The sequence below is a fragment of the Pan paniscus genome, chromosome 10 (genome assembly GCF_029289425.2).
Source record: "Pan paniscus chromosome 10, NHGRI_mPanPan1-v2.0_pri, whole genome shotgun sequence".
Classification (NCBI taxonomy): Eukaryota; Metazoa; Chordata; class Mammalia; order Primates; family Hominidae; genus Pan; species Pan paniscus.
In genome coordinates this window covers 21,088,276-21,101,667 of record NC_073259.2, presented here as the reverse complement: position 1 = coordinate 21,101,667, position 13,392 = coordinate 21,088,276, and the positions used below count along the sequence as shown (strand labels likewise).

Sequence of the window (13,392 nt, the reverse complement as noted above, 5' to 3'; positions counted from 1 at the left end):
TAAAATTGTTTTTATAGATTTTGTGGGGGTGTGTATGTTTTGATTTGCCTTCAGTTAAAACAGCAAATTTTAAAACATATATATCTAAGAGACTTGATTGAAAAACAATGACTTCTATTCTCACTCTATCCATGCTAAAGAATATATTAAAACTGAAACTGGTGGTAAAGACCGTCCCCTCTGTGTCTATGTTGGACCTTTCTGAGTGTCTGTCTTTGCTTGATAGTAATCTGTTTTCTGTTTTCTTCATGTTGCAGGCCAAACTGAAGTCTCATATTCAGAATCCTAGTGCTGCAGATTTGGTTCACTTTTTGTTTACTCCATTAAATATGGTGAGATTTTATTAGTTTAAGAAAGAATCGTTCTGAGTATATTTTTTAACCCCAAGTGTCTGTCTGGATTATCTAGACTGCTTTTCTTCATTACCTTGCGTGGGTACTATTTTTTTGCCATTTGTGTAAACATCAAGAATGTAAAATTTGAGAATTTAAAAGAACCCTGTAAATCATCTAGTTTAAGCACCTTATTTTATAGTTGAGGAAACTGGTATCTCTGACAGTGCTAGGGATATGAAAAGAAATAAAGATTTATTGGATACCAGTATTTCAATGTATACTAGTATATAATATCCAGTGCCTTGAATAACGTAGATGTTTTTCTCATTCTCACAAAATAATCATGAGAAGTCTAGTTCTTGATGGATGGTTTGCTCCATGAAGTCATTCAGAGACCCATGTTCTTTTTATCGAGGTGTTCCTTCATCTCTTGAACTGTCTCTGACTTGTTTATTCATTTATGCACTGGTTCTACAAATACAAATTGAGAGCCTTCTATGTGCTTGGCTTTATAGTAGCCCATCAGGAACAAAACAGACAAAAATTCTTACCTTCTTAGAACTTATATTGTAACATAGCGGGGTAGCCAATAACCTAAATAAATGTCTGCATAATACAGTAGTCTAAAAATCACGTGCTATGCAGAAAAATAGAGGAGTGAAGGAAAACTGGGAGTTCCCCAGGGGGATGCACGCATGTGTGTATGTGTGTGGGAAACGGAGTGTTGCACTTTTTGAGTAGGGTTGGTTAAAGGAAGCCTCACTGAGAAGATGTCATTGGAGTAAAGGAAGTAAGGAATGGGTCATGTGGATCCCTGAAAGAAGAGAATTCCAGACGAAGAATAGTTAACGTATAAATGTTCTGAGGTGATAACATGCAAAGCATGTTCTTGGAATAAGTAGAGCTGTGACTTCAACAGAATGAAGAAAAGATTAGAAAGAGATGATATCAGCAGGGTAACAGGAAGACACATCTTGTTGGTCTTTATAGGGGATTGGGAGACCTTTGACAACTGAAGAGTTTTCAGCAGAAAAGGATTGCCCTGGCTATAATGTTTAGAAATTTTGGGGAAGAAGAAGCTAGGGTCATTATTAAAATAATCCAGATGGGGGATTATGGTGCTTGGACCTGGTAGCATTGGAGGTGATGAGAAGTCTGATCTGGTTATAAATTTGCTGCTAGATTGGATATACTGTGCAAGAGCCAAGGATCGCTCCCAGATTTTTGGCCTAAGACTAACAGGATGGAGTGATGATTAACTAAGATGGGGAAGACTGGGTAGAGCAGGTTTTTGGAGGTTGGTGAAAAATTCAGTTTTAAACATATCAAAATTGAGTTGTATCCAGATGGGGAAATTTGAATTGATCATTGAGTATATGAATTTGGAGTTCAATGGAGAAATCAGGCCAAGGACTGCTTGAGCCCTGGGCATTCGATGTTAGGAGAATGGGAAGAACCAGCAAGTAAGATTGACAAGAGGCAGTAAGGGAGGATAAATCTCATCCTTCTTTCCCCAGGGATAAGTAGACAAGACCTGAATTAGAATATGAAATGAGTATTGCTTTACAAACATAGGAAAGTAAGTAACGTTATCAACATGAATGTCAGAAGCTAAGCAATAAGGGACTAGAAGATGAAAGTCCAAGAGTACATCAATAACTTATGAATGCTCCTATATGTTGTTACTATATATGGAGCATCAGATTTCTACTTGCCTAATTATTTCTGAATAATTCTTGCTCTATAAATGCTTTCAAAAAATTAGGTGGAGATCAAGGACATACATATGCAAAGAAACTGATACTAGTTCATTAACAAAATTTGTATTCCTTAGTTTTTAACATTTTTGATGCTATCTTAGAGTATTTGGAAGTATTATTTATAAAGAAGTTTTTGCTGCCTCCTCTTATTTATTTCACACACTTTCAGAGATCATATGTAGATATCTAGTCATTACACAGAATAGAGCTGTAACATAACAAGGCTGGTTTCCCTGACATATACAAATTGGTCTTTGTGATCAGGTTATGTACCTGAAAACATTGGTTTACTTGCCAATGTTTAGTATCTCTGCTTTTCTCAAAAATTACACCTTATTAATGGTCTCTCCAATCATAATATTTTGCTGGTCCATTTAATGTTCTCCCTACAGGGCCCCAGACATTTTACTTGGACGAGGGAGATGGGGAGGAACATCTATTCAGGGCCTGCTACTGGCCAGCATGATGTAGTGGCTTTACACCTGCGAGTTGCTCTCCTCTTCCCTCAGCATGGACATGTACACACGAGCGTAGCCACAGCACATGTGCCTGCGCACGTTCTTGAGAGGGAACCATGGCTCTTAACCTTTCATTTATACTTTCCTTCATTTTATTTCCTCTTCCTTCTGTTAAATCAGGTATTTTTATATTCCTCTACTCATTTTCTTTAGTTTTACTTTTCCCTCTTATTGCTACATATTTATTGGAAATGCGTTCGAGGTTGGAAGTTAAAAATTACTGTGCTAGATAGGCAGGGTAGATTTTGTTCTCAAATAAGAGTTAGCTTTCCTCCATTATCTGCCATCTTTTTTCATTCATTCCAGTACCACTGTATCATCTGCAGTTGAAAGTCACATAAGTCTTAGTCCAACTCCTCAAGGAGGGGAAACTGAAAAGCCATAAATTACAGTGTAATAGTGTAATGTGTTACGAATATGCATAAATTACAGTGTAATAGTGTAGGGTGTTACTAATATGCATAAATTACAGTGTAATAGTGTAATGTGTTACTAATATGCATAAATTGTTTAGAGGACGCAGGGTGGGGAGTGGTACATCGGAGTTACACTGTGGGGTTAACACAGGCTTTCACAAGAGTTGGGACCTGAGTAGAGTTCTGAATAATGGGGGAATGGCCTTCTGGGGAACTGGGAACAGCATGTACAAATACACAGAGGCCTAGAACAGCATACCATGCTGAGAACACCTGGATGATTGGAGCCATTCAAAAAATCTCCTATCTTCTTGTGCCACATCTCTGAGAAGGTAAGATTTTATAAAGGGACTCTGGTTTCTGCTCTAGGAGATAACTACCATTTTTTTAGCCAGAAAATAGCTCATAAGAAGTAAATTTAGAGCAGTTTTTGAACATCTACTTATCCTCATTTTGCTTATCAGAGAATTGCACCTGTTTGTTTCTGCTGTCATTAAATTATCCATATTAAATCAGGGGAATTTTCTAAAAATAATTCTGGGGAAAAGTACCATAGATTCAGAGTACCAGTTCTCATTCCTGTTTTGCCTTCCTTCCTGGATCCTTTTATTTTTTGTATGTGTATATAGGCACAGCCATAGACTGTTAACTCTCGATAGTATTGTTTCTCTTGATAGTATTTATTTCGGGAACCGCATTTTTCAAGTTTGGCATAATAGATTTGCCAGTAGAGAAACACATATTTAAAACAACAACAACAAAACAGGGGTAGTAAAATCACCTGATCTAGAATTCTCTGCATAGCCTTTGGTATCTTCCAGAGAAACTATAGTCATATGCAGCCCATAGGCAGATGCTGTGAAAGTTGTTAAATTGTTAACTTTCATTTAGGTTTTAAAGCACTGCTGGGCTGGGCAAGTTGATTTGACAAGCTTTTTTTCATTCGGTAGCACATTGCACAGCATCAAAAGTTAATATGACTATTAAAAAGTAGTGCTTGTTTTTGGCATGGGTTTTTGTCCACACATTTTGAAAATACACAAAGAATAGTAATCTTCTTGCTAAAAAATGGTTTATTATTTTAGGTGGTGCAGGCAACAGGAGGTCCTGAACTAGCCAGTTCAGTACTTAGTCCCCTATTGAATAAGGACACAATTGATTTCTTAAATTATACTGTCAATGGTGATGAACGGCAGCTGTGGATGTCATTGGGAGGAACTTGGATGAAAGCCAGGTAAGCGTTTACCACCTATAATGCCTTAAGTACCATTCTTTGTTTATTACATGGATCTAATGAGACATTTATTTAACCTTCTACATACGAAGGACTAAGTGTCATAGGATGAAAAAGCCTAAACCCTTAAAGGCTAGAAGTCTAGTGGAAGAGATAGAAGTGTATGTAATATAAGGCATGATATACCTTAGGAGTGAGTCATAAACAAAATGCTGTTGGTTGGCAAGGGGGACCAGTCAGCAAGAGGATTTAGACAGGAGGGTAGTTAGCTTTCGAAGAAGAGCTGTCATTTAAAATCGACAGGTACACATAGGGTTCACACACACATACACACGCGCGCGCGTGCGCACAGTGCTTGCTAGTCCATGCACTTTACAGAACTACTCTTATTATCCCTATTTTGCAGATGAGGAAAGTAAGGCACAGAGAGGATAAGTAATTTGCCCAAGGTCACACAACTTGTAAGTGACAGAGCAGGGATGTGAACTTGTGCCATGTAGCTCTGGAGTCAGTGTTCATCATTGGTTTGCTAAACTGCCTTTTAGCAGGTTGGGTAGGATTTCCACAATTCCATAGTAGGGCAAGGGTCTGTCCAGGTAGAGAGAGAAGCAGAAGTGAAGGCATAAGGTAGTCAAGAGAAGAAAGGATGAAGATGTGTTTCTCTGGAATATGGACTTCGGGTAGCAGATCATTGTGGAAGGGCGGGAGGCGGATGGTATTAAAATGAGCATATAGAGATGAGCATATAGAGATGAGGGCTGGATTATGCAGGCTTTCAGTGCCATGCTAAAGAGTTAGAACGTGGTTCTGTAGGCTGTGGAGAACCAATAACTTTGTGAATAGAGGTGTGACATAATTACATCTATGTTTTAGAAAGGTCAGTCTGGTAGTTGAGGCTAGAAAGGATAAGGACAAAAGTAACTGGAGGCAGAGGCCTTTTGAGATGCTAATATCGTAGGAGAGGCTCCTTATAAATCAGTTTTCTTCAGGACTAGAGAGTCACAGTGGAACTGAAAAGGAAGAGTGGGTAATTTTAAGAAATGTGCATTTGTCAATAAAGTGATTATGGAAGACAGATTATTAACAATTGTAGTACTAGTGCTTGCTGAGCAAGGCAAGGTAAGAAAATATTTCTAATTTCATGATTGTAAATAAATCATTTTTGCTTTGCTCATTTATCTAAATCTTTTTCTTTATTTCACCACTTAGAATAAATCACTTAGTATGGCCACTTAGACATTTGTCTTCCTAATGCTTTTGAATGGGCTAGCTTAAGAGTCATGGGCCAATTCATAATTTTTTTTCTCCATTTTTCTCCTATTGAAACATATACAAACTTTTCCACTTATTTTCTGGACTTTGACAGTGGCTTGTGTTGGAATATAGTTAAGCAGAAAATTCTTTGAAAGCATTGCAGTTGTTGCTTTTAAATTGAAAATATTTACATTTATTTATATTATTTATGTACTAGTATAGCATAGTGTATGCTATATAATAGTGTTCTTGTTATACTGTATAAAAACTGGTTAAATAGATCTTTTTATTTTTATAATTTTAATTGATACATTATTAATAGTTGTACATATTTTCAGGGTACATATGATAGTTTGATACATTCGTATAATGTATGAAGGTGAAATCAGGGTAATTAGGATATCTATCACCTTAAATATCTTAAATATTTATGCTAGGAACATTTGAATTTTTCTCTTCTAGCTATTTTGAAATGTACAATAGATTAGTGTTAACTGTAGTCACTCTACTGATCTATCTAACACTGGGTCTTAGTTCTTCTAGTCAATGTACGTTTGTATCCATTAATCAACTTCTCTTCATCTCCCTGCAACCCTGCCTCATCCTTGTCAGCCACTAGTAAACACCAGTCTACTCTCTACCTTCATGAAATCCAGTTTTTTAGCTTCCACATATGAGTGAGCTTATTTCGCTTAATGGAATAACCTCCAGTTCCATCCATGTTGCTGCAAATGACAAGATTTCTTTCATTTTTATGGCTGAATAATATTCCATTGTAGATCACTTAAATCTATTAGATTTATATAGGTTATGATTTTATGATAAGCCTCGGTGGCATCCTTTAATTTCATGAAGTTTATTAAATTAATCAGGTCTCACATTACAAATATAGCTCAGGCTCTTTAATTTCTTTGTTTAGGGTTCTATCTTAAAATAAGAAAATTAATTAACATTCAAAAAACTACATCAAAACGAAATATATTGTTAGCTGTTAACACACGGAAAGGGTCATTTTAGATCCTGATTGTTAAGAGTATTAGGAAATGAATGTACTGACTGATTTAAAAACTCATAAAGATAAAAAGAACCATGAAAGTCTATAACAATCTGAATAAAATGGCTGATTTCATCATAGTAGAACTATAACATGAAGAATTAAATATGAAAGATGAAGCAACATATTGTAGCAAAAATGAAGCCCTCGTTTTTGTCCTAGTTATTTTTGTGGTTCATGAATGATTAGGATCTTATAGAAATAAGTTTCACTAAGTGTCATTAAATGATGAACCCATATGATTGTGATTACAGATTAGTTTACTTTACTGATTAAAACAGAGCTGATACATTTAATTTATAAAACTGGCCATCTGTTTCAGTTTAGGGGACTTCATAAATTTAAAAATCGTAATCTTAAGAACTTGCTGGGCTGTTTCTCTTTTGAAAGATATATCTAATACCAGGAGGCTTCAATAATGATGGGAGGGGAGTGAAGGGAAAGTTGAGAATCTGAAACTACTTTAAATGTTAGAGAAGTTTGTGCTCTAAATACTTATCACACTCCTAGCTCCATAATCCCTTCTTACACAGATTTTTAAAAACCTATATCCATGTTACAAAGTTGAGTTTAATGGAGAAATGAGGCAATGTTGGGAAAACAGATCATGCAACAGAATTCAGTCTTTCTTTCATTTTATTAAGGTGTGAAATACTGGCATAAACATGTTTGCTTTTTCTTTTTGGGTGGATGGAAGACAGATTAGGTCTATGTGCTGTTTTTGTTGTTTGTTATTTATGTGTGTGTGCGTGTGTATGTCTAGCCTCACTGAAGATAACTGTGAGCATGGATACATTCCTAGATTTTATTGTTTATATGCCTTCATTCCCTCCTGCAGAGCAGAGTGGCCAAAAGAACACTTTATTCCACCGTATGTTCCACGATTCCGCAATGGCTGGGAGCCCCCAATGCTGAACTTTATGGGAGCAACAATGGAACAAGATCTTTATCAACTGGCAGAATCTGTGGCAAATGTAGCAGAACATCAGCGCAAACAGGAAATAAAAAGATTATCCACAGAGGTAAAGTTTTTTTTTTAACATTGCCCTTTGTAGACAGTGTAATTATCTGTATATTCTCTTGTAATTCTGATTCCAAGTTCTCATTTTATTCATCTGAAAATTGTCCTAGAATCAAAGTCTGAATGTTACCCTGTCCTGAATTACCTCTCTCTCTTGCCTCTGTCATTTTTTGTGACAGTTGCTCTGTTCCTCCGTGAAGCCCAACCCCAACCCAAACTGCTCTCCTATAGCCTGTCAGCCCCCACCCCTCCCCTTGTTGCCACTGTTTTCCTGGCTCTGGCGATCCTAAGTCAGCTTTTTTAGGATGACTTTCTCTCCTTGTCAGGGAATTGCACTACTGCCCTTTGGCTTATTTCTTTCTGTTTTCCTCTCCCATTATCAGGCCCTCAAGACAGTTCCCTGAACCTAGATCCTCTAACCTGTCTTAAGCAGCTGTTTCCTGAATTCCCCCAGTTAATTAATTTCTCTCCTTCTCTTCACGTTGCTTTGCCTCTCTTCTCCTCTGTTTGTTTTTTTTCTTCCCTTTTGCCTAGTTCTAAAACTCTGGAGTCCTATCAGCCTTGCTAGAGGGCCCAAGTTCTTCTGCACTCTAGTCCTTAGGCTCAAATGATCATTTATAAAACTACACCTTGAGGAGATCTTAACATTCATTTTATCTTTTAAGTATTTAATAATATTTAGAGTATAACCTATTTGGGAATCAAGTTGAGAGACTGAAATTGAGTATGCTGTCTTGTCACATTCCCTAAAAATGATGTTTCTATGACTCTTCTTGTTTGTTGGAAAAGAACATTGAACATTGATTAAAGCTGGACCAAACACAAATAGGATGATCAGAACCTGAAGAGTTAGGTGAATGAGATCTAGTTTGAAGAAGAAACAGTAAATGATGACTAGATCTTCCCAAAATCCTATTATTTTTATTTAATTCCTTAGATTAATTTTCTCAGACTATCATAGGTATTTATAATGTGGCAAATATGTTATGAAGGAATGAATTGTCAAACCATGGTGTATTATATCCTGTGACTGCTTTTAAGGGGAAATGTTTATCTAAATTAAATTTTAAAAATTGTTCCCTTTGTGGACTATTCTTTGGACAATAACAATAATATTATAGAAGTTTGGTTGAATTGCTGAAACTTTAAAAATAAAGCAAACATATTACTTTGAAATTATTTTTTCCTAATGCAATTTTTTTTTCCCTCTGGCTGTATTATAAGGGAAGAGGTGGATTCCATGCCTGTCTTTCCCTCTAAATGAATAATTAAGATGACCTCACTGCTCGGCTGGCAAGCATATACCCCTGCCTGTATTTCATAGTTCAGGCCTCATCACTGTGAATTTTCTTTCCATTTAAAGGGTAGTTTTTCTAGAGGAAAGAAAATATAATCAAACATGAAATTATGGTACACTTGCTGTTGCTATAGTTACAGCTGACTATTTTTACATCATAAAAATTTCTAGCTTATAGCCTTCATACCTTAAATAAGAAAATATACTCACTTTATAATGTATGCCTCAGAAATTCACTTTTGTGATTTCGTTCTCAATTTGTGTATTTAAGAAGAGAGTAATGTGTTCTGGGCTCCCAGGAAATAAGTTTGTCTACTTTCACTGAATAATTAATTTTAAAAGAGGAATTATTGAGAATCCTTACTTGTAATGAGTTATTATTTTCCTGTTATAAACTATATTTCATTTTATGGCTGAAGTAGTTATTCAGAGGTTTAAAAAAATGAAAAACACATTCTAGCAGTTCCAGGGAATTTTATGCCTTACGATTTTGTTGGAAAAGAGGCCAAGTAATTGTGACTTAAAAAGCAAAAAAATGTAATCATCCCTAAAAGAGATACTTTATTATACTTTATTGCTACTATAATAAATGCATTTACAACAAGACTTGGGTAATTCAGGATCTGATGATTTTTGTTTAGGATTGAAAGACATAGGTGACTTGGAGTGACAAATATGGGTGGCAGTACTCAGCTTACTTACTTCCTCTGAACTCTAAGCAAACTTTGGTAGTCATCACAGTTAGTCATTTGTCATCATTTCTCTTCTCCCTTTCAGTATTCGCAGTTGCTCTCAGGACCCAGTGATTTCACACTGCTGACTTCACTGTTATGTTCAGAGCTGGGCAAAAGGTGTGGGTGCTTCCAACAGTTAGAGCACTCCCCTCTTTAGAACAGCCTTTAATTAAAGATTAGCTAATCTAATGTAGTGCCTCTACTCTTTCCCAGGGAAATGATAAACTGAATTAATTGAGCTCAGATTTTTTTAATTTAAATGGCTGAAACTTATTTATTTTTATTTATGTATTAATTGCAGTATCCTGATAATGTCACCTGCTCTGTCCATGGATAAACTCAGCCCTCTTCCTGATCACTTTGTCATTAGAATTAACTGTGGTAACCATATGTCCAAGAATTTTCTGAAACATTCCCAGTTTCAACTATCTTGCCCCAATGAATCCATAAACAAATATACAAAATCCATAATGAAAATAGCCAAGGAATTCCAGTGCTTCAGTGTCTATCATGCTTTCTCCATACCTCATTTTCATATAAAGAAAGAAAGTAAAGGCTTTGGGGAGTTTTTGTTTGTTTTCTCCCAATCTGAGCATGTATTCTCTATAGCAGGGGTCCCCAGTCCCTGGGTCATGGACCAGTACTAGTGCGTGGCCTGTTGGAAGCTGTGCCTCACTGCAGGAGGTGAGCAGCAGGCCTGCGAGCATTACCGCCTGAGCTCCATCTCCTGTCAGATGAGCTGCGCCTTTAGATTCTATTAGGAGGAAGAATGCTCTTGTGAACTGCACATGCAAGGGATCTAGGTTGCACGCTTCTTATGAGAATCTAATGCCTGATGATCTGAGGAGGAACAGTTTCATCCCAAAACCATCCCCATCATCCCTGGCCCTGGGGTCCATGGAAAAATTGCCTTCCATGAAACCAGTCCTGCTGCCAAAAAGGTTGGGGATTGCTGCTCTATAGCTCTAAAACCGTGGTCCTCAGTGGGACCTATGAACCTCAACTGTCACTCTTGGTAGCTCCCAGTAGTCTCCTGTCTGAATTATCTTAACTGCAAAAGAGAAGTGACTCCAGCATTCTCTTATCCTGGACTCTTGACTATCAAGATCAGTTTGGTTGTGCCTTTCTGTGTTTCCCTTAACAGTAAATATGATAATAGTGCTGCTATTTTAAAAATATTGAAAATACTATAATGTTCTGTGTATAATTTTGAAATTGAGAAAAATGAGAAGTCAGTATAATTTTAATGCATAGGGTTCAGTTGATTTTCATGTGACAATATTTACTTTGCTAGAGTGGTGAAAGTTTCTTGAACAGAGAGAGCAAGATTACCTTTTGCACTAATAAAAATGTGTCACTCCCATTTGATAATGTGTTAACATAATGGTCAGTCACTTGAAAATGAAAACTTATCACAATATAGTTGAGAGATCTTGTTGACTGACCTGAGTGCTGATTCAAATAGTATTTGGTGATTCTTTAATCTGCCCCACTTTGTCTTTCAGCATTCCAGTGTATCAGAGTATCATCCAGCCGATGGCTATGCGTTCAGTAGCAACATTTACACAAGAGGATCCCACCTGGACCAAGGGGAAGCTGCTGTTGCTTTTAAGCCAACTTCTAATCGCCATATAGATAGGTAACATTTAATGGGCACCCTTTGGAGAGCTGTGGATAAATGTCTCTGATCTAGTGCTAACAGAGGTGACAGTGTCTGTATTGTCTACTGCTTCTTTAAACTTTCCATCTGTTAATTAGTTGATAAAGTTTCAGTTGTTCCTTTAGAGAACTGGTTTTGATCAACAAAAGATGTCTGGACCTTCAGTCTGTAATTCCCATTTAGTGCAAATGCCTTTGGATGACTTTCCATTTTTTAAAAGATACTTCTGACAAAATGTGTACATTAAGAAGAAAGAATTGTCTTGAAACCTTCCATTAGTTTGTACCAGATGGTCTCTGAGGATCCTTCCAGTTCTGTAGCTTTTAAAGAAAACAGTTTCCATCTTTATCTTCACCCAATGAAAACAAATAAACCTTCCTTTAGACAGATATATTTAAACTGAATATAAACTAAATATTTAAACAGGGTCAATGCTTTATTAGTCATTCTTGCCATTTCATCTTTTTATCTTGACTTTCCAGTTTTACATTTCATTTATTTTTCTGTATCTTCACTCTTAAAAAATTTAATATAGGCAGAGATGGAGTATTGGGATGAGAAGAAATAAAGGAACTGGAATAAGTTCTTTTTTTTTAATTTCCAATCTTGTTTTTAGTAAATGAGATCTACATAGAGCCAAGCCATGTAGAAAAGAGAAAAGGAGGTAAAATCTTGGTAACACGGTTATAGGAGAAGGGTCATTCAGTGAACTGGGAATAGAGAACTCGGCCTAGTACTTTCCTGCCTCAAAAGCCTCTCTTACCACAAGAGTTATATGCCCTTTACTTCTTTTCTGTATACTCTTTTCTTAATATAATCTGAAGAAAGTGGGATTTAAAATTTTTATTCTTTGTCAGGGGTGGTGACAGGTAATGCTTAAGTAATTGCTGTAGAAATTACACAGGTATAACTCCAAGGGCACCAGTGACATTAAATTGAGTACAAAGAAAAGTCAGCAATGAATAATATATTTTTTAAATGCCAACATATGAGAATGTTTTAATTACATAATTAATTTTCAGTAGATACAGTTGAAAATCAGTTTTGAAGCTTAAACATTATTTCATTGAAATCCTTAACTAACTCAGTACTCATCTTAATATTTTCTTTTTTCTTTCTGTCTGTCTTAGATGTCAATATTTTAGAAATCATTTCAGATTAATAGGTTTCTTTTTGTTTTATCACTCCAGTAATTCAGATGATTTTCCACAGCTAAGTAGCTAGAAAACCACTTGAGTACATATGTAGAGTACATATTGACACTAGAAAACTTTTATCAGGTTCCATTTGAAGACCACATTTAGCATACTGTGGTCACTCAATAAGTGTAGATTTATTTGATTGATGGATTGGATGAATAAGTGCATGAGAGTATATCCAGTATTTCAGAGTCACTACTTCCCTGTCCTTCACCTGCATATCTATAAGGGATAGTATTACTGATGGAATAACCTCTGCCATTTATTTTGGGCACCTTACCACAGAGTCTTTTAAAAGCTTACCTTGATTTTTATGATCTTTATAGAATATCAGGGCAGTATACCTTTGGTTTATTGATTTAGTTATATCTTTGTACCCCTTCTGCTTCCAAAATAGATTCAGTTAGCTCACTTAAATTATATGTAGTTAAAGTGGTATTATTATTGAAAGTTAAATAATGAAATAAAATATAAAATTAAGAAGTTAAGAGGGAAGATGAGAATTTTTATAAAATATAAAAGTTGACACTATTATTGAATTTCAGATTTGTCTTTCAGATTTTTGGCTGTCAGAACAAAAAGAGAAACATAATCATTGGCTGACATTAGGAAAAGGAATAAGTATCAGTTCATTGGGATAAAAAATGCTTTTCTTACTCCTAAATTCTCAATAATATTTGTCTCATGAAACTTAATGTAGGATGGGATAGGTGATGTCAGGGACATTTGTTTTTAACAATTTTTTTTCCTCACCACAGAGAAGGCTGTGGTGAATTTTATAAGGTTTCTTTTTGTAACCTTTGATAAATAGAAATTTAAATAAAATATAAAAATAGAAATTCCATGAAGGGATAATAGTCTAGAGTGGTCAGAATTTCACCATAGAAAGAATTTTTTTGAATACCTTGAG

General features: G+C 35.8%; 1 protein-coding gene across 2 annotated transcripts in view; it reads left to right on the top strand.

Moving 5' to 3' along the window:
- The window catches only part of EPS8 (EGFR pathway substrate 8, signaling adaptor), a 198,747-nt gene that overhangs the window by 160,484 nt on the left and 24,871 nt on the right, over positions 1-13,392 (top strand). For both annotated transcript variants that reach the window (XM_055095435.3, XM_003816528.6), the window contains 4 exons: positions 258-332; positions 4,115-4,263; positions 7,410-7,593; positions 11,129-11,262. In XM_055095435.3, the coding sequence (XP_054951410.1) occupies positions 258-332; positions 4,115-4,263; positions 7,410-7,593; positions 11,129-11,262 (542 nt within the window). The remainder of the gene's footprint in view (positions 1-257; positions 333-4,114; positions 4,264-7,409; positions 7,594-11,128; positions 11,263-13,392) is intronic.